Source organism: Equus asinus, chromosome 7, assembly GCF_041296235.1.
Source record: "Equus asinus isolate D_3611 breed Donkey chromosome 7, EquAss-T2T_v2, whole genome shotgun sequence".
Lineage (NCBI taxonomy): Eukaryota > Metazoa > Chordata > Mammalia > Perissodactyla > Equidae > Equus > Equus asinus.
In genome coordinates, this window is record NC_091796.1 from 74560097 (window position 1) to 74583708 (window position 23612).

Below are 23612 nucleotides of genomic sequence, written 5' to 3' on the forward strand. Positions count from 1 at the left end.
AAAGTTTGACAATGCAGGAACAAATCTTCATTGTTAGCTAAGGAGAATATTCTGATATTAACAGTAAATCTAGATGACATTGTTTGTATTTCTGAGGTCATGATGCTGATCAGATGTGATAGAATCACACATACTCCCAGGACCACTGACCACGCACAGGTCCAGGGATGCCAGGAATGATGCTGAGGGAGGCATTTGTCTATTCAGCCTTCCAGAGCCACAGCCAAATAGCAGATTTGGCTGAAGTTCAAGGCTGAAGCTGAATGTCAGTACATTCTACAATCATCCCAGAAATGACTTTCCTCTCTAAGACTGAAACATGCATCCTGTCCTGGAGAGAGGTGGTCCATCCTGAGGAGCTTTTTGACCATGCTTTTCAGTTTTGTTTATTAGCATCCTGCTTTCCCATGAAAGTTAATTTTTCTTTCTCCATGGTTATTCTCATTCTTCCACACACTTGTGAATTTACAACCCTTTTCCATTTATTACATTAGTAAGAAATCTGAAATGCATAAACACACACACAAACTCACATATAATTTTACAATTGTTTTCTCTTGGGAAAAAATGGTCTGGTGCTCCTTAGAAGTAAGAAATATTGATAATGTCCCCATGTTAATGGACCACTGAAGGCTGAGTGTTGACAGTTGCCCTGAAGCCCAAATCCTGAGTTAAAGCTCTCAAAGTTCTCACACTGGTGCCTGCTTTGCTTCCGTGTTTTCCTGCCGTTTCCATATGCGATGCTACTTTAGAATTTCCCAAATCCTGAGCAGTTAGAAGATGCAGTCCTTCATCCTGTTGCTCTTTCCAAGGTCCTTACAAATGACTTCACCTCCCCCCCCCCTCCCTCGAGTGACTTCTTACTTACGTGGCAGAAGCTTTCTTTCTGACTAGAGAAGCCCCTGGCTTTAGTGGGTTTAAAACCTTCCTGGGAGCCAACAATGGACTAAATTCCTGTCCTCTCATCTGTCTCAACCAAAGGCCTGACTCTCCGGGATGGTCCAGGGTTAGGGGGATGAAGTGTGTTGGCTGTCATTCACTCTGCCATATTCATTCAGTCATTCATTCCTTCACTCATTCGGAAACACTATCTAGAGGGTCCCCAGGGGGCCAGGTACTCTGCTGGGCTCTGAGAACAGGGTGAGCAAGGCTGACCCAGCTCCTGCCTCTGCTGGGCTCTCAGTCTCATGGAGGAAGTGGCCATTAAACAATGGAATGGAAATATGTAGTTACTAATGGGATGAGTATCGAGGAAGAGAATGGGATGCTCCGAGAGAGGATAACAGGGAGGATGTAATTTCACTTGGAAAGTCAGGGAAGGTGTCTTAGTTCCTTCTGGCTGCTGTAACAAATTACCATCGACTGGGTGGCTTAAACACCAGACATCTATTTCTCACAGTTCTAGAAGCTGGGAAGTCCAAGATCAGAGCACCACCGGATTTGCAGTCTGAAGAGGGCCCATTTCCTGGTTCATAGATGGCCATTGTCTCACTGTGTCCTCATATGGTGGAAGGGGTTAGGGAGCTCTCTGGGGTCTGTCTTATAAGGTCACTAGTCCCTTCATGAGGGCTCCACCCTCCTGACCTAACCACTTCCCAAAGGCCCCACCTCCGAACACTGTCACATTGGAGGTTGGGACTTGAACATACGAGTGCTGTGGGACGCAGCCATTCAGTCTATGGCAGAAGGCCCCCAGAGAAAGTGACTCTCAGGCTGAGCCCTGGAGGTGAGCAGGAGTTGCCAGTTGAGGAGGTGGCGGGAGTGTTCCAGGCAGAGGAAACAGCATGAGCTAGAGTCCTGAGACGGAAGAGAACAAAGAAGGCAGTGGCACCGGAGCTCAGGGAGGACGTGGGATGGGGCTGAAGAGAAGTAGGTGAGGCATGTTGTGTAGGGTCTTGAAGCCCAGTGGGGTTCAAGCTGTAGTAAGAAATAGAATTACATTATATTTACGATTTACATTGCTGCCCGGTACACATATAAGTTCCCACTCCAACAGTGGAACCCGACTCCCAATATCCTTAATATGTTTGCTTATTTGATCATTCCCCTTGTGTGTCCCGATCCCCCGGCCCTCTCTGCACAGCCACACAGATGCCCTCCTCGTCCCCTCCACCGCCCCGCTCCTGCGTGGAGCCCGTCTTGTTCTGCTCCACCCAGTTGAATGGCTTTAAGGCTGACTTGTTCAGGAGGAAAAGGGAAAGAGTTTTTCTTTTTTAACTCCTTGCATGGAGAAGATTTTTGGACAGAGGTGAGTTGAGAATAAAGGCATGGTAAGGGTATTAGTTTGCTGGGGCTGCCACAACCAAACACCGCTGACTGGGTGGTGTAAACAACGGAAATTTATTTTCTCGCAGTTCCATCCAAGATCACGGCGCTGGCAGGGTTGGTTTCTCCTGCGTTCTCTCCTTGGCTTGCAGGTGGCCACCTTCTCCCTGTGTCCTCACGTGACCTTTTCTCTGTGTGATCCTCCTTGGTGTCTCTTGCTCTTCTTATAAGGTCATGAGACCTCAGTTGACCTGAAGGCCCTCTCTAAAGGCCCTGTCTTCAAATACAGTCACATTGGGGACAGCGGGCTAGGGCTTCAACATCCAAATGTTGGGGGGCACAATTCAGTCCATAACAGTAAGCCTCTCAGTACAGCTTCTGGCCGACCAAAAGAAAATGGATATCTGTCCCTTCAATTTAAAAGAACCATAAACCTCAAAGGAGAAGTTAAAATTCAGTCAGTTAGCATTGGGGCCCTTGAAGCTCTACATAAACATGCAAAGAAACCTTTTCCAAGATTGTAGAATAACATATGTGTATTAGCATTAGTGTGTGAGTGTTGATGATGAAGCCGATGAAAATGGAGAACAGTTTCCCGTGTGGAAATGGTTGCAGAGAGGAGTTTCTCTTCCCCTGCTTGTGGCTGAAGTTGGTCTTCACTGAACCCAGCTAAAGGAACTCATTAGTTCCCTCCCAGCGGGACATCTAGGACCTGGCTGTGAGTGAGGTTCAAGGAGGAGGAAAGCTGCTGGGGAGCCCCCCTGGGGCTGCCTTGGGGCCTGGCCTTGGGGATCAGCCTGGAGCTGCAGAAGAGGTGACTGACTTCCTTCAGTTAGATGCTTCTGGGCAGGTGAGGCTTCAGGTAGTGTGACTTCTGGATCCTGAAGAGTGAGCAGAGTCTCTTACCCTCTAGAAGCAAAGAGCATTTGGCTCTGAGGTGACCCATTTCCTAGTGACTGAGAAGCCCTTGTCAAGTGAGAGGAGTGCTGAGAAGACAAGGAAGAGGGCTCCTTCTCCAGGTTTTTTTTTCTTTTTCCAGTAAGAGGAGGGATTTGTCTAGTTGCTTAATTCAGCACTCTAGGAATCCTGAGTCCCGCAGGGAAGGCTGAGCGCTGGCTGCGGGTCTCCTGCAGTGTGGTGCATGTGAGCACCAGAGAGCTGACAGGGCCGCCTCCCGGGAGAGCAGACACGGCCTTCAGACTCATCGCCCCTCTCCTGGCCTCTCTGATCGAATTTTAGCTTCCCCTTTGAGGTTTGTCATCTTTTAAAGTGAAGGGACATTTATACAGGGAGAACAGCCTCTTTTGGTCAGTCAGAAACTGGCCTTACCATTCCTTTATTCTTTCTCCCATTCGTTCGACAAATGGCTGTGGAGAGCCTGCTCTGCGCTGGGCACAGATGCTCCAGCCATCGTGAGCTCTCCTCCCAGAGGACAAGCAGTGGAGTAGGTAGGGTACCTTCCAATAGGTACAGCCCCCCGCTCTGCTGGTCCCTTTCCCCAGCATTATACTTAAGGTCTCAAAATTGTATTTGCAAGAAACCTTTAATGCTGTCTTGCCTGACATTTCTCAGTGAGGTGGCTAGTGTTCTCGCCTGTGGGGCTTAGCATCTCAAGGTATTTGGCATATTCAAATTCCTTTGACTGTTTTTCAGATGGAAAAGAATTGGCCTATAGAAAATCCCACTGTGAATGGGTCCTTTCAGAGTTAGAAGTCAGGAGTTCTGCCCCCACGTTCTGTGCTTGCCCTCACCTGGCACAGGTTTCTCAGCCTCCCCTCGCTTCTCCAGTGGGTCCCTGCCTGCCCTTGTTAGTGGGCTCTTGGACCCTCCTGGTTTTTCTAGTCCATCATACTCGTCCTGGCCACACCCAGCCTGCTCAGCCTGGGCCAGCCCGCATGGTGAGCTGTGTCAGCAATTCTCTCATCTCATCCGGTTCCTCACGCCCCTACCTTTCTGCTTTTCCCATCTTATTAGTCCTTACTAGCATCCCGTCGCTGCTCCTGCTAAAGGGTCTCAGCAAGCTTTCCAAGAAGAAAATCATGGAACAGTGCCTGCTGAATGGCTTCCCCAAAAGTTTATATTCGTTGGCTTCAGCTGGGCCTTCGCTACTGCCTTATAATGCTTCTGTTCACCTCATGGAGATTCCCTAACCCTTTCGCTACCGTGGCCAATCCACAACTGTCCCAAGATCTTGCCTCCTAATTCCGGAGAAAATTGAGGCTGTTTCACATTAATTTCCTTGGTTTTCTCTTCCCCACTTCAAAGTGCTGGATTTGTCTGACTTCACACCCTCTCCCCTCATTTCTGTCTCTGAGAGTGTAGATGCCTTCCTTGTTGCCAGACTCACCTCTCCTGCTGAACTCTCCACCCAGCTTTCCCCCCTCCTCGTCGGGCCTCCCTGGATGGGTTTTCTCTGGGCCCTTGCGTTCTCGGTGTCTCCCCTTTGCTTTCCAGCATGTTCCCCTCTCCTCTGTCTGAGCCACCTGCCTTCGCCCCGGGGCCCCCTCAGGCTGCCGCTCCGTTGTCTGTCTTCCTCCCAAAGCACCACAGACACACTTAGATTGTGGGTGTGGTTTCCTGCCTCTGGTCTTACCCAGCCCAGTGCATTCAATGTGCTGCAGCTAGTGTGCTCAGAACGTGCACTTCTGACCTTGTCTTTCCATGCCTAGAATACGTCAATGCTTGCTTTAAAAAATTTTTTTATTTGCCTTTGTTTTTCTTGTAACAGCTTTAATGAGATCTAATTCATACAGCATACAGTTCATCCATTTAAAGTGTACAATTCAGTGCTTTTTAGTATATTCAGAGTTGTGCAACCATCACCACAGTTAATTTTAGAACATTTTCATCACCCCGAAAAGAAGCCCTGTGCCCCTAGTCATCACCCCCCAATTCCTCCATTCCCCCAGCCCCTGGCAGCCACTTAATCTACTTTCCGTCTCTATGGATTTGCCTATTCTGGACGTTTCATATAAACGGAATTATACGCCATGTAATCTTTTGTGACCAGCATAGTGTTTTCAAGGGTCATCCATGTCGTAGCACAGTGACTCCTGTCTGTTCTGTGTTTTAAACTCCCAAGCCTTTATAAGTCCTGCATGCCCTGATGCCTCTGTACCTCTCCAGTCTGATTTCTCACTGCTCACTACTTTGCGCTTTTGCTTCAGCTGAACTAAACTTACTCAGTGTGCCACGGTGCTCCCTGCCTGAGACACCCTCCCTGTCCCCTTCGCTTTGCCTGCTGACTCACATCCTTCAGGTCACCTTCATTCCTTGAGTCAATGCTGTGTCCTTTGGGAAGCTTGTTCTGATCCTCTGTGCCTTCTTGTGTGCTGCCAGAGCCCACTGCACTTCCCTGATCGCAGCGTTCATAGACAGGACTGGAACTGCCATTGACTTGTCTGTGTCCACCTCTGGACCGTAGCTCTGGGGAGCAGCGTCAGCATCCACCCCAGTGCCAGATGCTAGGCCTGCTCAGAGTGGGTGGGTGCTCACTGAGTCCGTCCTCACCCCTGGACCTCCTTGAAAGAGAAATTGAGTCTGGCCTTCTTGTCTTTGTTGTGATCTGAGATCTGCCCTCACCACTTCCTGAACTCTCTCGAAGGTCGCCAGCCACTTTATGGTTTGTCTTATTTTCCCTCAGTCTTGCCGCAGCATTTGCCACTGTTAAATACCTTCGTGAAATTCTCTCCTCCTGTCTTGCCTGTGATACAGCACAGTCCTGCTTATGTAATGCTCTCTACTCCTCTCCTCTGGTTCCTTGTTCTCCAGGCCCTTAAAGATGGGTTTTCCCCCAGCTCTGCATCAGCCTTTTCTCTCTGCTCTGTCCTCTGCGCCTCCAGCTTCACCTGTCACCTGCGTGCAGATAAATGATTCCCAGTCTGTCTGTGTCACCAGGACCCTCTCCTGAGTCTCACATGTGTTTCCAACAGTGTGGTGACATCCTCACCTGATTACACTTCCAGAGCCTTAAACGCACCTGTCCAGAAGTTGGCTTACTGTGGGTTACCATGGTTACTGTGGGTCACGTGCTAGTTTGAGCACAAGTACGCTAAGTGCCTTCCACCTGTTGGCTCTGACTGGCTCTTACCCCATCTTCCCACCTCATCCCCCTCCCCACTTAGTGCTTTCCTTCAATCCTGTTTGTAAACACGTTGGAGACCTACTGCTGTCAGATAATTTTTCTAAAGCACAGTTCTAGCCATTTTTTCCTCAGCTCAAAACGCTTAGGGCTTCCCTTTGCCTGCTAAATTGAGTAGAGATTCCTCAGCAGGCACCCCAGACCCTGTCGAAAGGGTTTCGGCTGCCTTTTCGACCTTTCCTCTTTCCTTCCTAGTATTCAGGCCAAATCTGCCTGTCACTCTTCGTGCACACTCTAACCTGTGCTGCACAGCACAGCAGCCATTGGCCACCTGCAGCTGTTTAAACTTAAATTAGCTAAAACTAAGGAAAATGTAAAATTCACTTGCTCAGTCACACCAGCCACATTGCAAGTGCTCAGTAAGCACATGTGGCTTGTGGCTACCTGCTGGACCGCACAGATGAAGAACCTTTCCATCATTGCTGGACGTTCTTGTGGGCAGTGCTGCTTTGTAACTGTTTCTGTTCTTTCTGGCTAAACCGTCCCCCATCTCTTCCCCTCCTCGCCATCTCTACCTGTAAGAACTTTCTCCCCCTATGAGGGCTGCGCACCTGATTCCACCTCTTCCACACAACCTTCCTGATCATTCCTTTCTTAGTGACATGTCCCCCTCCCTTTAGAGCCTTGGTAGCATTTTATCTGTTTTTTTCTTTATGAAACCTACCCATTTTTTCCTTGTATCATAGCCACTCATGTCCTTATTTCCAGTACTGAATCGGAAGACTTTTTTTTTTTTTTTTTTTAAGATTTTATTTTTTCCTTTTTCTCCCCAAAGCCCCCCAGTACATAGTTGTATATTCTTCGTTGTGGGTCCTTCTAGTTGTGGTATGTGGGACGCTGCCTCAGCGTGGTTTGATGAGCAGTGCCATGTCGGCGCCCAGGATTCGAACCAACGAAACACTGGGCCGCTTGCAGCGGAGCGCGCGAACTTAACCACTCGGCCACGGGGCCAGCCCCTGAATCGGAAGACTTTTTGAGGTAAAGACTACGTTAATGATCTTATCCTGTGCACAGGACAGTGAGAGTTCAATAAACAGTTGTTGAACACCTGGGAAAGAGAAGGCTTCTTCTTTTGTTCCCGTGGTCAGCAGGCACAGTGAGCATCTCGCCATGCTCCTCTTCTTTCCTTCCTCCGTAATCACACAGGCCTCTTCTGCGCGGTCAGGCAAGCAGTGCAGCTCGTACTTCATCCTGCCCATGCAAGTGGCCACGGGTGGCACATTCCATCTGAGATCACGGACCTCAGGGCCAAGGAGAGTGACTGGCTGCAGAACACAGACAGGGTCCTCTGGCCAGGGCTGTGGGTCAGCACGTAGGAGGTGGAATTGCAGGGAGGGAATAATAGCTGGAGAACTGAGGGGCAGGCAGGGTACAAACTACAGACCTCGGAGAAGTGACCCCAGAAGAAATGACTGGAATGACGGAGGCTAACCTAGTCAGGGGAGTGGCGAGGCTCAGATTTAAACTCTTTACAGGATGGGGAAATATCTGTTCACAGTTAGATCCTGGAGGAACTTTCTGGGTGGTTTGTCACTCCTGGCTGTGTGCATTGTGGATTTTCACTTAGCCCAAAGTCACCTGCCGTGAAGGAGAGGATCTCACCCAAAACATCCACCAGCACGATTTCCAGACACTGTAGGGACATTCAAATGTTTGCCTCTTTTCTCTGGTTTAGCCGCCCTTGGGCGCTAAGGAGTTGCTGGTTATATGTTCATTGACTGTGGGGGCGGGGGGGGGGGTGTCCTGAAGCTAAGAGTGTGTTTGTGCGTGTGCATGTGCACACGTGTTCTGAGTGGGGTGGGAGCATAAGCTGTTAGAATAGGTTCATGAGCTCTTTGTCCTTCCAGGCTTATTTTGCAGAGGGAGAAGCACTTCCATTATCTGAAAAGAGGCCTTCGACAGCTGACAGATGCCTATGAGGTAAACACACTGCCCAGGAACTCTTTCTGTCAAATGATCAGCCAGATCTTTCTCCTTTTTTTCTGCTTGAATGTGAAAGTCTTATGGGGCCGACCTGTGGCAGCTTCACTCCTTGTACAGTGTGGCTCTGGCAGGAACCGGGGACACAGGAGCCAGGTCCCGGGAGCTGGGACTCCCACTTCTGAAAGGGCAGAACCGGGTCTCTTCCAGGCTTGCTCACCCTCAGAGCCAGTGGAGCACCCTAGGTGTGGGGAGCAGGGAGAGAGGCTTGCTTCTACCATTAGAGCACTGCTGAGGGCTTCACGTGTTTTCTTCTAGACACCTCTTGACCTCTAGCTAAAAGGCAGTCAGCTGGTCATCCTTAACCTTTGCTCTGTAAGCTGATCCAGTTTCTATACTGGCCAGAGGATCCGTATATAAATTCCAGAGAGTACTACTGCAGTTTAACACTGTAAAATGCCTGAATTTAGAGTGGATTTTAAATCCTATTCCTCAGAGCCCTCGGGTTCCACAGAGGGGCCTCAGGGGGGGCAGTGGGGGAGGGGAGAGGAGTGTTGGGAATGGGGTTGACTCGCGGGCAGAGGGTGACCGTGACCTGGAGGGCTCCAGTTTTCCTGCCCCACTTTACACAGAGGAGCCCTGCTTTTAATTTGCTTTTGATTTGGGTTTCTACATTTGATTATTCATGGTGGGGATTGGCTAACTCAAACGCCTGTAGACACAAGCAGCTGGCATAAATAAGAGAAGTGGGCTGAGGGGAGACTGAGGCAAACCAGAAGCTTTCATTCACTTCCTGCCAGTTGCTGCCATCCAGGAATGCAGACCCAGAGTTGCCAGATCTTTTTTTTCCAAGTGAAGCCAGGAATCCACATTTTTATGTGAATCTCCCAGTGCTTAAATGTTGAAACCAATTCCAGTTAAACAAATAAAACACTACAAGGAGCAAGCAGAATACGTACACGGGCTGCATTTGGCCTTGGGCTCAAAGTTTTCAGTCTTTGACTTGAATCCTGGATGGCTAGGTTCCAGTCAGCCCTGATACAATTAATACCATACCAGCTAACAGTTCACTGGACAGTGTGCTAAAAGCTTACCATGTATTATCTCATTTAATCCTCACAACTACTCCATGAGGTAGGTGAATATTTATTTTTTACAGATAAGAAACAAGCATAGCAAGATTAAGTAATTTGCTTAAAGGCTCATAGATAGTAAGAGGAAGAGCTGGGACTCAAACCCAGGCAGGCCAAATCCATAGCAGTGTCTCCAGTCGCCACACCAACCGCCACCCAGGTGGCAAGGTAGCCATAGCACATTTATGAAGAGGGCAGCTTGGGCCAATGGAAAGAACACTGGATTGGGAGTCCAGAAACCTGGGTCCTTGTCTCAGCTCTGATACGTGCTGTCTTTGTAATCTGGTAAAAGCTCATCTCTCTGGACCTCGTTTATATACTTTTAATCTATAAAACTGGGGCAGTAATACTACCTGCCCGCCTAGCCTTGAATGCTCACTATGTGTTTATGGCTTGATTAGGATCAAGATCTTTCACATGTCACCTTTGCAAGCCTTTCCCAGCCCCCCAGGCAGAATTAATCAGTCTCTTCCATGTGCTCCCTCAAGAATCTAGTTCTGCCCGTTACAGCATTTATCCATTTAGATGTGTATGCATATGTTATGTTCCGCCTTGTTCCAGAAGGACATAAGGTGACCTGTGCTAGTGTGTCTAGTGTCTTCTTCCTCTGCAGGTAACCACACATATTCTATATCCCAAACATCTCAAGAATAGGAACTGAATTTTATTCATTGGCGTGCCCCCAGTATCTAATACAGTGCTTGGCACAAGTAGATACTTACTAAATATTTCTTGAATCTGTGAATGAATTAATCCAGGAAATCCCTTCTTGAGATTGGCTATCTCCTTGGGTCTATACTGAGAAAATTGCAGTGCTTAACTTCCTGGTGTGTGGGGAGTCCTCAGCTCAGCTTTCCATAGACGCTGGTCAGGGAGGGACCCATTGGGTTCAAGGTAAACTTCTTTGTCCCATTGTCCTTTTCTCACATATGGTCATATTCAGCTCCTGGCTGACACAAAGCAAAGTGTCCTTCCTTCACTGATTGTTCATGGGGTGCCCTCCCCCCTTGCCAGGGCTGCGGGGAGGGAGACAGATGTCGCCTTGTCAGCAGTGTCCTGGAATGATTCTGAATAAGGGGTGTGTTTTCTCCCCTGTGCCTTCTCAGTGTCTGGATGCCAGCCGCCCATGGCTCTGCTATTGGATTCTGCACAGCTTGGAGCTTCTAGATGAACCCATCCCCCAGATGGTGGCGACAGAGTGAGTCTGACTTCGGGGGACCTGGGGTGTTCCCTGAAATTGTATTTTGAGTTTGGGGTTCTTTTTATTTTGTTTCTGTTTTATTTGTTTTGAATGGAACACACAGAGTGCTACAAAGAAACCCTTGCCCTTCTCTTGACCTCCAGTAACTTCCTGAAACTCCTCCACTTTAGAAGCCTATTGTAAGCTTGTGGGTAGAACAAGACTTTGAACTCCCAAGAGTTGAATTCTGATTTCTTCTATAGCCTTTTCTTTTGGCTTTTGCTCTGGTCTTTGAGAAAAGTCTTTATCATCAATTCTGAGAGACACGATTTTGCCAGAAAGTACAGTATGCATTTGAATAGCTTCTGGGGGAAACGTGCCAACCCGATGAGCAGAAACGGCTTTGCCTTCCATCAACACCTCCACAGAAGTCCCTCACCCCAGTGCCTGGGGACAGTTAGCTCTTGATGGCACTGGATGTGTTACCGTCTCTGCGTGTAGATGCCATCACTCACAATTTTCTTAAACTTCTGAGTTATGATTGGAGACGTAAGCAACTGAGATTCTTCCAAAACTGCTGGTGCGAATGGTGTTCTCCGTGTGGCACCTCACCCACAGAGGCTCATCACAATTTATATTTTAAAGAAGGAGAAACTGATCATCACTCCAGTCTTAGGGATATGTGGGGTGGGAAAGGGCGGCCAGGAATTGGATCTGATGCCCCAGTTCTCACTGAGAGCGAGCGCGTCCGCTCGGCGGCATCTTGAGTTCATCCTCCCCCCCGTGCTCCTGAGGGAGGGGAGACCCCTGAGCCAGGGTTGCCTTCCTGCAGCCCACAGCGGCAGCTGTCCCAGGATGTGAGGAGGCTAGCCCCTGCCCCTCCCTGGTCACAGTGCCCCTGCCGGGGTCACATTGTCAGGTTAGAAGAACAGAACTGCACATTGTCTCATTCATTCTGTCTTAACAATAACTTCTCATTCTTGCCTTCCTGGGCAGGGTGTTTTGTGATGAATGTGGAGAGGGAAGATAATGAAGAATTAGGCCATTAACCCTTGTGATGTGTCCGATGCTTTCTGAGAGAGAGACAAAATATACATTGTCTTCCTCAGCACGATGCTGCAGCAAACCTAGTTGCTTTTAGCTCTGGAAGTAGAGTCGGACACAGTTTCTGCAGTAACAGGAATTCAATTGTCAAGATAAAGGCCCATGTGTTCCAGAAATACCAGTTGGGGGTTGCAGGGTGTTTGGGAATTTTCTCCCCCACTCACACACAGTCAGGATGTACACTAGGGGAGTGGGAAAGTCGTGTCTGAGAGAAGAAAGAAGGAATGGGAGGGTCCTATGAGAGGTACGATGTAGACTGACAGAGGTGGGAAGAGTGATAAGGGGGTTGCTGAAGTGGAAGAAATTGGGTTAGCATCCATTTTGAGTGTTTTCTAGGTTGTATACTTGGTGTTTTATAGGTAAGGCTTTTCTGAGGAAATAAATGTCAGAGCAACTTTTGTGGAAACACCAGATAGGAAGAGAGGACCCCTTTAAAGAACTTTTCACACTGAACTTGGAGGCAACCTAAATATCAACTGATTGTAGGCGATGCTGTAAAGTGTATTCAAAGTTTAAGTGAAGTATGCAGTACATACAATGAAATACTATGCAGCTGTTTAAAAATTAAAAAGTTAACGGTGTTAACTAGACTTATTGTCGATCATTTCCCAATATGTACAAATATCGAATCTTCATGTTGCACACGTGAAACTCATAATATTGTATGTCCATTATACCTCAATAAAAATATTTATATATATAAATGTGTATGTTTGTACATAAAAATGTATGTTTATATAGAGACATGTTTGTGATTTAAGTGAAAAAAGGTAGTTCAAAAAACTGAACGTTTAAAGATAAAAATATAGATGGTTATATACATAGAAAAAACCCAGAAGGATATGCACACTTGGTAATAGTTATTTCTGGATGGTGGGGTTAAAGGAGATTTTTTTCTTTTCTAAGCTTATTTGCATTTCCTAAAATTTCTACAATGACCCTTTATTGTTTTGGAATTAAAAGAATGTTTTAAAACTAAAAAGCTGATTTGTCCTACTTTCAAGAACTACTTGATAGTTAATGACTGAGAATTTCTGCTTCACACCTGCCTTAAAAGCTTTACCTGTGGTTCTTCTGAGCATTGATTTTGCAAACTTTTAAAGAATTTCTTAAACTTTCCAATAATGTATTTTCTTTTGTGCCTAGCAGGCAGTTAATTCTGGGTGCAGATAATATTTATTATGAACAGAGCCTAGTAGCTCTGATCTCTAAGGAGATAAACTATTTTTAGTAAGACAGAAAAATCTTTTTTTTTTTTTTTAAAGATTTTATTTTTTTCCTTTTTCTCCCCAAAGCCCCCCGGTACGTAGTTGTATATTCTTCGTTGTGGGTCCTTCTAGTTGTGGCATGTGGGACGCTGCCTCAGCGTGGTTTGATGAGCAGTGCCATGTCTGCACCCAGGATTCAAACCAACGAAACACTGGGCTGCCTGCAGCGGAGCGCGCGAACTTAACCACTCGGCCACAGGGCCAGCCCCTAAGACAGAAAAATTTAATCACTTCCATTAAAATATAGGGACTTTTTTTTTAAGACTACTTAAAATAGGACATTGCCTTTTAATTTATTTTGCACAGGGAAAATAAATGCTTTAACAATTTGATCAATTTTCTTCTTCTTCTTCTTTATGCAAATATTAAGGTGATCCAGAGGCAGAGTTTAACTCTGGGGTTTTATTTTTCTGCCCTTTCTTTCCCCACTCCTTCACTTAGTGCGGTGTGTACACACACACACACACACACACACACACACACATGCTCGTGTGCGGACGAGCATCCTATTTGGTTCACCTTTGTGCTTCTATTTGTTTAGGGGACAATATCACAAGCGGAGTTCCCTCTAGTGGACAAAATCATTTTTGTCAGCTTCTGTGACTGCTGGTGTGAGACCTTTCAAGAATAATATATTCCTAAGTAGGAATTTAGCTTGCTTCTCTTTAGAGATTGTATCCTCAAGTTTATATATGTGTTTATCTAAAACAAATTAACATTTTGGAACTAGACTCAGTACATTTGCTCTGTCAATGATTTTAGCACTGACCCTTTAATGAGAGTCCCATGCTTTGAGATTAAAAGCTACTTGACTGAAACAGAGGTGTGAAGTGAAAGTCACGGGGAGACCAGCGTATTGTTAAATTAGGTTTTTACCTTCTGTAAAAATTGTCTTTAACTTAAAAATTGTTTTAGGACTTTTCCCAAAGATTAAATTTGAGTTTTCTTGTGTCAATGTTTTATTCTTTCTCTTTTGCAAGGTTATCAGTAGTTTGTCCCCTGAATAGCTCCTTAAATATTTTTCCTTTTAGTTTTTGGATTTAAATATAATTTGTCTGTTCCCTTACCTTTCACTGAGGATCCCTTATCTAGTCACTTGTCTTCTGGGCATTTTTTAGCCAGGTGCTGCTGGCGTCTAGTGGATGGAGGTCAGGCGTGCTGCTAATATCCTCCACAGGACAGTCCCCAAAACAAGGAATTATCCAGCCCCAAATGTCAATAGTGCCATGGTGGAGAAACCCTGCTCTAGAATAACCGGCTTTAGACTTGACTGTGCTTCCAAAGCAGCAGCGTCCGGAGGACTCCTGGCCCTGATGAAGAGCCAAACAAGCTGTCGCTCTCCACAGACGGCCTGGGCCTCCTGGAATCAGCAAGGGAGCCTGCCCATTGCTGTCCGCTGATGGGAGGGGCTGCTCCCTCTCAGGTGCTAGCCTGACATCGGCTCCTTCAGCTCGCCTTCACGTCCGCTCCTCACCCTTCTGCTCAGGCATGGCTGCTGTGTTTCCAAAGCTGTGGTCTTTGTAACTTATTCTAGGCCTTGAGTCTGTCTGTGGTAACCTATTCTGGTCCTGAAGTTTTTCTTAAATCTAACCTAATTCTTCTTGCTGCCAATTGGCTTCAATTTTTGTTTATTTACCAGAAAGGTTGTATAATCCCCCTTTGTATACTCGAGGTATTTTGCTGGGTAGCTTCCTCACCGTAGTTGCCAGTAGTAGTAAGCTTTTTAATAATTTTTATCTTTAGCCACTTTTGTAGCTTGAGTCTGAGCTTCCTTCAAGTTGGAAAATGGAGGCTTGAGCCAGATACCATTCTGACTGACACTCTTCATGATGCTGTCAACAAGTGTTTTTGTTATCGTTGTTCACAACTCATGGGCCCTACCCGCTGGTCCTTTTTCTCCTATATTCCAGTCCTTTCCGTCTTATGTGCTTTCCTCACCACCGCTCCTGCCATCCCTAAGCGTAACACCTGCTATTGTACCTGTTTCATTTGTTTTGTTCGTATTGGCTTCTGAGTCGGTTTGTTATTCTGGGCTTTCTTTCTCACCTTGGAGGTGTTTCCCTGCCTGTTTTATAATATTTCTTAGTCGCTGTACATGCTCTTGAGTCCTTCCTCTGAGTTGGTGGCAGTGACGTTCAGAATCAACCACCTTAGGTTGGTCCTCAGCCAACACCTCAAAGTCCGAGTAAACTCTGTACAAGGCTGACAGTAATCATTGGTCCTCTGGCTTTGAACTTGGTCCTCTTACAAGTTTTACATACTTTTTAGTGGTTGAATTCCGATAATGGAAATGTTCTGTGTTTCGTGGTAGCTGCTAGCGATGTGGAGCGAGTGAGCAGTTGCAGTGTGGCTTGTGTGACTGAGGAGCTAATAAAATAGAATTTAATTAATTTACATTTAAAATTTAAAGAGCCTCATGTGGCTAGTGGTTATTTACTGGACAGTACAGATCTATCGCATTGCTACCCAAAATGTGGTCCCCAGACCAGTGACATTAGCATCACCTGGGACCTTGCTAGAAATGCAGACTCTTGGGCCCATCTAGCCCTGCTGGATCAGATCTGCACTTTACAGCATCCCTAGGTGATCTCTGTGCACACTCCAGTTTGAGAAGCACTGATACTTGATACATTGAAGTCACACGGGGAGTTTTAAAAACTATTGCCACCTGGGTCCCACCCTCAGTGATTCTGATTTAATTGGTATTAGGCGTGGCCTCAGTGTTGGAATTAAAAAAAACAAAATCCCCCAAATGATTCTAATTGTGCAGCAAAAATTTGTGGTACTCAGACTGTGCGTGTGTATCCAAATCACCTGAGAATTTGGTGAAAAAATAGGCCCAGCTCTTTCCAGTGATTCTGATACACACATTCTGGGTTTGAAACCCCTGATCTAGGAGGTAGTTTCCCCTTTTGCTGGTAATTGTCACGTAAGCTAGAATGAAATGCCTTGCTGACTTGCAGGAAAACTGATCTACTGGATCATTTAGTCATATGACTAAATGAATGATTTATGAATACATGTTTTTCACCAAGTGTGCCACTCTTGGTGTTTCCACAATGTTTCCTGCGTGTGATTTTTTTTATTAGTTGGGGAGTTTGTGGTCTCTAAGATAAGTTTTTCTCCCCCTTTTGATAGGTAGAAGTATCATTCACATTTTAGTTTTCACAATTGCGAAGAATTCTGTTGATGACAGCTGGTGGTGTCATGGTCAATTTGCCAGGTCCTTAGGGTGCAAGTTGGAAAGCCTCTGGAGCAGAATGTTCTGTAATCCAAAGTGTCTGAGAGTCAAGAGGAGCCCAGCCTGGGGCCCCAGCATAGCTCCACAGACAGATGTGGTGTCAGCAAGGGAGGTTGGCGTGGAGGGATGTCTAAAGGTATCTGGGACATGCAGATCTCCAGCTCAGGCCAGACTTTAGGCTACAGGAGTGGTACATGGCCGCGATTCTATGTTGGGAGTCAGGAAAGGGGATGCATAACTAGGTGACGCTCTTTTCTTTAATGTGCTGTTAAGTTTTCTGTCAGCTAAAACCTTTTGTTTTTGTGATGTAGAAAACTTTTTGTATGCTAGTGCAGCCAGCCTGTGTTAGGACATGAATTTATTAGCTGTTTATTTCTGGGAAATGTGATAAGAATTGATGAAGTTCTGGGAAATATGTTAGAAACAAACTCATTTTCTCAATGAAAATTAATTGCTATTAAGAACGTGCCACAAAACTGTCTCTCTTCTCTGATTATCAACTTCAGTTTCAATCCTTGTGTTTCCTGCAGTGAATTTTAGGTGCAAATAGAAGTGAATGTGTATTGCTTTTAACCTGTGATGATTTCAGGACTCCAATAGCAAGTCAGCAGCATTTTCTAGCACTGGCCCTGCCCAGATAATGGAAGATCTGAAATCAAAAGTAATCAAATGTGTCGTGGGGAAGCAGTAAGGAACCTGTGTCTTAGTGGAGATTGACTAGACTCTGTGTGGGCTCTGGTAGCAGCAGATAAGAAAGGATGAGACAAAAGAGCCCAGGAAGAGGCGGCTGTGTGAGTACTGGAAGGACACAGATTTGCAGTTTCTTCTCTTAAGTGGAGGCTTGTCCTCAGAGGAAGCCTGTGATTCTGGCTGAGTCACAGGGAAGCAGCATGATAATCAGGACTTTCCTGGGCACCCCTTTCTGGTGAACTTCAGAGGACCTTGGACAAATAGGGGCTCTCTTGGTTTCACCTGAAGCAAGAGTGGAACTTCCAGGCAAACTGATGCCACGCTTGGAGGCAAACCCTCTGTAAACAGTTTCCCACCGTGAGAGAACTGGAGCGTCAGTGGATTAGCCTGGAAACTCCGAGAACCCACAGACTGGGATGCATTCTTGTGCCCTGAGGCAGCAGCACTGAAGTTTGCCACAACTGAGGCTGGCGTGTTAGAAGCCGGTCTCTCTTTTATTCTCCTAAGCAGGGAGGCAGACTCCGTTAAAAGCTTGTACTTGTCGGTTGTAGGAATAAAAATCAGCAGCGCATGGGGCATAGGTGGCAATGGGAGTGAGACGCCATCTCTCTGAATGTTCTTGGCGGGCCTCGCTGATAGATGTAGACCAGGGTGGTTAGTGTGGAAAGAAGCAATTGGGCCCCACCAACATTTTAGGCAGAATTTTGGGAGGTGCCCCAAAGGCAGGGAGAAGGAGGCCAGTACCACAGACCCAAGGTGGCAAACTGAGTGAAAAGTATGGGAAAGATTTGGTTAAGAAGCCTGGGACTCACCCTCAATTCTATGAAAGGCTGTTTGTTTCTGCCTGGCCTTATGTTCCTTCCTTCACAACTAGGCAGATGCTTCAGTGTAATACCCATGATAGCAGGGTAGTGAGGCCCTTTGCAGGGGTTAATTATATTCAATGTGCATTCACTAGGTGGGAGGAGAGGTTTTTTCCCTTTGGAGGGAGAGGGGAACGTTGGAAAGGCATGGACTCTGGTGGAATGTGGTGTTTTGGAATTCATGCTGTCTGACTTTGTTTTTTCCACTTGGCTGTGTACCTAGTGTGTGTCAGTTCCTGGAGCTGTGTCAAAGCCCAGATGGCGGCTTTGGAGGGGGCCCTGGCCAGTACCCACACCTCGCACCCACGTATGCAGCAGTCAACGCACTGTGCATCATTGGCACTGAGGAGGCCTATGACGTCATCAACAGGTACCGACAAAGCCAGCAGTGACGGGAGCCTGGAAGGCCCCCCGCCTGCTGACACTACACTGACTATTGCCATCTCCCGTTCGTTTCTCAGAGAGAAGCTGCTTGAGTACTTGTACTCGCTGAAGCAACCCGATGGCTCTTTTCTCATGCACGTTGGAGGTGAGGTGGACGTGAGGTGAGTGGGCTTTTTCTCAGGCTGCATCAGTAGATTCTAGAGCTTATCTGCCATTAGGGATGCCAAACCCAAGGAACCTGGGGAGGCTGCTGCTCCGTCTCACAGAATGACACGCAGCAACATGTCAGTGACGCAGTGTCATCATCATCACAGATATGAGACAGATGTCCTCAGGTGTCATTATCACTTGACTTATATAAATGTCAAAATATAAGTAAGACAGAGACAAAATCAAATGCTTTTGTTTTAAGAATTAAAAATACATTTGTTTGGTATAAGATGATATACCATAGTGTATAATAACTGTGATGCAATATAATCTTTCATCTGTCTGGGAGAGGAAGGGAGAAGAAAGCCCCATAGGGTCTTAGTAGATATTTTCTGAATGAATCTGATGAAATCGTGAGAATGTTTAACACCTGCATGAGAATTGCTTTGGGAGGTGCAGAAACCCTTACGGGCCGGCGGGCTGCAGTGAAATAGAGTCGTATTAACTGATTGGAACCAGTTGTCTCAGAATTATTGTTTTACTCAAGAATTGTCTGGTGTGCCTGGCAGGTAGGTACCCACCTGGGAGGAGATTGCTTGTGAACATGGAGGGAATTCACTGAAGAAGTCATTTCTCAAAGGCAGCGTATCATTGAGATTTTATACCAACTTCTCAGTATGTAGTCCGAGAAATGCATTTTTATATGAGGTTTCTATAGCAAAGCCATCTTACTGCCTATTTGTCAATGTGTGTGCTTCTACACAAGCTGATTAATATTCTGGCTTAATTATTGGTTTGAAAGTATGAGGGAGAAAAAAACGTGAAAGTTGTGAAGCTTGAAACACACTGCAGATAAAGAATTCCCAGGCTGCAGAGGCCTGTAGTGAAGGATTTCCTTCTATCTGTAACCTGTCTGTCCAAACCAAAAAATTAGGCTAGGGATCTACCAGAAAAACTTTCTCTACTCACAACATTTCTGATACCAAATGTCTGTTTTTCCCCTCATCTTAAACAATTCTGACACTACTCAGAGTTAGCTCAGACCCCACAGGTTAACGGCTCAGTCCCACAAGAGTGCCCTTCACTTCAGACGTCAATCACAAGTAGCAGGTTCCCAGGTGACCTACACTTCTGTCTGACTTGGTTACAAATTGGGGGTTCCCATGCGCCCTGCCGCAGGTTCAGTAATTTGCTAGAACGGCTCGCAGAGCTCAGGGAAACACTTTACTTACTCTTATCGGTTTGTTATAAAGGGTACAAAGCCAGATGAAGAGGTATATGAGGCGAGGTCTGAAGGATCAGGAGCACAGGAACTTCTCTCCCCATGAAGCTGGGGTGTGCCCCTTCCGGGCAGGCACATGGACGCGTTCACCAGCCCAGAAGCTCCCTGAACTTAGGGTCTTTATGGAGGTCCCCTTATGTAGGCATAGTTGATGAAATCGCTAGCCACTGGTGATTAACTCAGTCTCCAGCCCCTCTCCTCTTGGGGGGGGGGCTGAAAGTTCCAACCCTCTAATCACATGGCTGGTTCCTCTGGCAACCAGCCCGCATCCTCCAGGAGCCACCTCAGTGGCATAAACTCAGGTATAGTTGAATGGGACTTGTTAGAAATAACGAAAGACTCTCCTATCACTTCTGTCACACAGGAAATTCCAAGGGTTTTAGGAGCTCTGTGCCAGGAACTGGGGAGAAGACCACATATATATTTGTATTATATTACAATATCTCAGTGTCTGTTGTTAAAAGATAAACTGAGACATATTAAAAATTTGAAGTTTATTTGAGCAAAAACCAATTTGAATTGGGTAGCATCCAATCCAGCAGACAGAAAAGAGCTCCGAGGAGCTCTGCAAATGAGGGACTTTTATTGGCAGAAGGGAGTAGTGACAGGGAAGTTCTACTGGGCCAAAAAAGTAGGTTGGTTGTTGCAAGGTTACTGTCCCTTAGGGGACTGCAGGGGTCTGTCAGGCGGATGACCTCACTAGTGCTGATCAGGCTGTTCCTGATCCACCGGTTTAAGATTCCATTTCTGGGAGAGCCGAAACTGTGATTAAGTCTGGGTTTGGTGATGTGAAGCTTAGCCTAGGCGACTCCATTTTGAGCCCATTGCCTTGTTTTTAACACTGTAAATTCCAGCGAAGCCATATAACCATTGAGGAAAGGCACTATTGTGTTGACGCTTCTTAAGGAAAAAGATAAAAGATTTCTTTTCCCTTCATCATCACTACATTTTCATTCCTCTTCTATAGATATTCCAACCAAATACACGCAGTCTTGAAATTTAGCTTTCTAAAACTTCCTGAGATTATTAGGCAAAAGCAAACAAACCCTAGCAAGATCATTTTGGAGTTTTATCGCATATCTGGGTGACAGACAGTAGACTGTCTTCAAGGAGGGAGAAGGTCAGTGTCGCTCAAGTGTAGATGGCCTGGGGGGCAGTGGGAGACATGGAGCTGGAAGGACAGGCTGGGAACAGACTGAGGGGCCCTGAAGTCTCCTTAAGAAATCTGGAGTTTGTCTTAAGGGCGGTAGGAAGCCACTGACAAGTTTTAAGTAGGGAGCGACATGATCTGATTTGTTTTTATTAGAAGTTCTCCAGTTGCAGTGAATAGATTGTAGTGTTTTAGTAAAAGTCCTCTGGTTCCAGGGCTGGAGGGAAGAAGAGTGGACAGGAGATTAACCCAGGTCCTGGTGACAGCAGCAAGGCTGGAGAGTAGTGGGCAGATCTGAGAGAGGTGATGATTGGATGGAGGGAGAGAGGAAGAAACGGCCTCAGTGTGAGATCTAGGACGAGTGGCTTCTGGTGTCACATCTCAGTTCTTCCCTTTACGAGAGGCAAGCTACGTTGTTGGCTGCCTCCATACCTCAGAGGTTACATTAGGATTCAAGGGCAGATACTTTTGAACCCCTTTGAGAGGCTCAAGACCTAAAGGAAATTAGATCAGACCTTCGAATTAGTGATAACATTAGGCACGTGGGACTCTTTCAGGCTTCCAGCGCCTGCTGGTATAACACAACCTGTGCTGTGCTTTTGGGCAGAGTGAGCAGGCTGATAAAAATGCTGGTGGGATAACGGTGCTTGCAGCTTCTGCAGAGGTTTCTCTGGAATACGTCAGGAGGCTTGGCTTAGTATTCTGTCTGTATTGAATGATGTGGAAAGTACACCTTTCTCTTCCTTTCCTATTATATTCCTTAGGGGCAGTTAGAAAAAGGATTGGTCAGCAGAATTAGAACAAACAGCTTTTGTCTTCAACATAAAATGGAGCTGAGATGCTGGGTATTTGAAAAGACCATAGAAAGGAAGAAAAGACAGTTTGTAGGTGTGTTCCATAATGGAGGGAGAAGCTGAAATAAAATGTGTCCTGAGAAGAATTAGGGCTGGGAGGATGGAATGCAACAATTACTCCAAATCAAGTAGGATAACATTAAAAAAATAGACGCGCTCTTTCCTCTCCATTTAAAAGTGTGTGTGTGTGTCTGTACTAGTGAGGTGCTTGAAATCAAAGCGCTTCTCTCCCTCTAGAGGCCTAAGGAATGTATCTGAGTGGGCTCAGCTATTCCTGTCTCTCTTGTCTGGTCTAAGCAGCCATTAGGGTTTGGTGGCCTACTTTGGAGTGGGTCTCTTGGAGAAAAAATATAGTTAACCTTTAATGTATCCATGCCGTAAACAGGTAGAAATCCTGGATCTAAAATAGCACTGACATCTGAATGAATGAACATATCAGAAATACCTGAATGACACCAGGGACTTTTGGGAGCCATTGTAGGTCTTTGAAAGAAGACCTAAATTCACTTTTGACTTGAATTGACGTGGCTGTTATTTCCTCTGATGTAGATTTGACCATGTGCAGGCAGGGAGAATAGAATGTCATGTTCTTTCACTGAAGCCATGCTGTGAGCAGCTCTATCCAAACAGAATGTCAAACCTCTCAGTTGGCGACCAAGGAGGACTGACTATGTGCCAAGAGTGAGGCCGGGAGGTGGTTACAGCTCACTAGGCAAAGAGAGCAATCCGCTCAGAAGTCCAGTGAGCCTTATTTAGGCTCTTCCGTGAAGCTTAACACTTTTCCCTCTCTTTCTGTCCCTCCAGAAGTGCATACTGTGCCGCCTCGGTAGCTTCTCTGACCAACATCATCACGCCAGACCTCTTTGAGGGCACTGCTGAATGGATAGCAAGGTGAGAGAAGCTGGGCTTTGTCCTGGCCTTGTAGATAGCAGGCGGTCAAGACTTCTGAAAAATAGCGAAAATGGAAAAGGACACGAAGAGAAGATAAAATTAGAAGAGATATATTAGGGTTGTAGATTGTGCACTTCAAAAATAAAAATTTTCTTTTTTCCAAACTTTCTTTAATGTTTATTGTAGTTTAGATTGACAAGGATCAAAAACTTGGGTGAACAGTATTGGTGGGATTTACCCATCGTGGAGAGCAGTTTGGTGACTCAAAGTTGCCCTTGCTGACGACCCAATAATTCCACTCCTCCAGAAACTCTCACACACTTGTATGAAAGAGACAAGCACAGCACTTGTTTATAAGAGCAAAAAGCTGGAAAACAGGTTAAATGTTCATAAGCACCAGATGGATAAGTAAGTTGTGGTTTAGTCACGTTGGTGTATAACATAGCAGTTAAAATGAATGAATCAGAGCTCCATGTATCAATATGGGTAAATCTCAAAAACACTATGGAGGGGGCTGGCCTGGTGGTGTATTGGCTGAGTTCGGTGCACATGCTTTGGAGGCCCAGAGTTCACGGGTTTGGAGCCTGGGCGCAGACTTACACCACTCATCAAGCCATGCTGTGGCAGCAACTCACATACAAATAGAGGAAGATTGGCACAGATGTTAGCTCAGGGTCACTCTTCCTCACCAAAAAAAGCAAAAAACAAAAAACAAAATAAATGTTGAGTAAAAAAAAAAAATAAGTTAAAGAAAACATGCAGATCAGCACATTTACTTAAAATTTGAAAACATGCAAAACAATTCTATGTTGTTTATGGGAAGAATCACATGTAGTAATATAAAAACATACATGGGAAGGATAAACACCGAATTCAAGACCATGGTTACTTCTGGGGAGAGAGCAAAGGAAATGAGATCAGGAGAGGTCTCCACATGTACGCAGGAGACTCCAGCTGTGTCTGTAATTGTTCATTTCTGTAAAATGAAAAAAAAGACCTGAAGTGTATATGGCTAAATCAAAGCTAGGTGTCAGATACGTGCGTTTCTATATATTATTTCCTCTACTTTCCTGGATGCTTCAAATATTTCATAATT

The 23612-nt window shown here is 45.9% G+C and overlaps 1 protein-coding gene across 2 annotated transcripts in view; it reads left to right on the forward strand.

Moving 5' to 3' along the window:
- FNTB (farnesyltransferase, CAAX box, subunit beta) overlaps positions 1-23612 on the forward strand; it is a 65643-nt gene that overhangs the window by 20373 nt on the left and 21658 nt on the right. For both annotated transcript variants that reach the window (XR_001401499.3, XM_014862612.3), the window contains exons 3-7: positions 8254-8326; positions 10566-10657; positions 18029-18175; positions 18267-18350; positions 22430-22516. Coding sequence is in view for 1 of the 2 variants with exons in the window: in XM_014862612.3 (XP_014718098.1) it covers positions 8254-8326; positions 10566-10657; positions 18029-18175; positions 18267-18350; positions 22430-22516 (483 nt within the window). In the remaining variant the exon portion in view is untranslated. The remainder of the gene's footprint in view (positions 1-8253; positions 8327-10565; positions 10658-18028; positions 18176-18266; positions 18351-22429; positions 22517-23612) is intronic.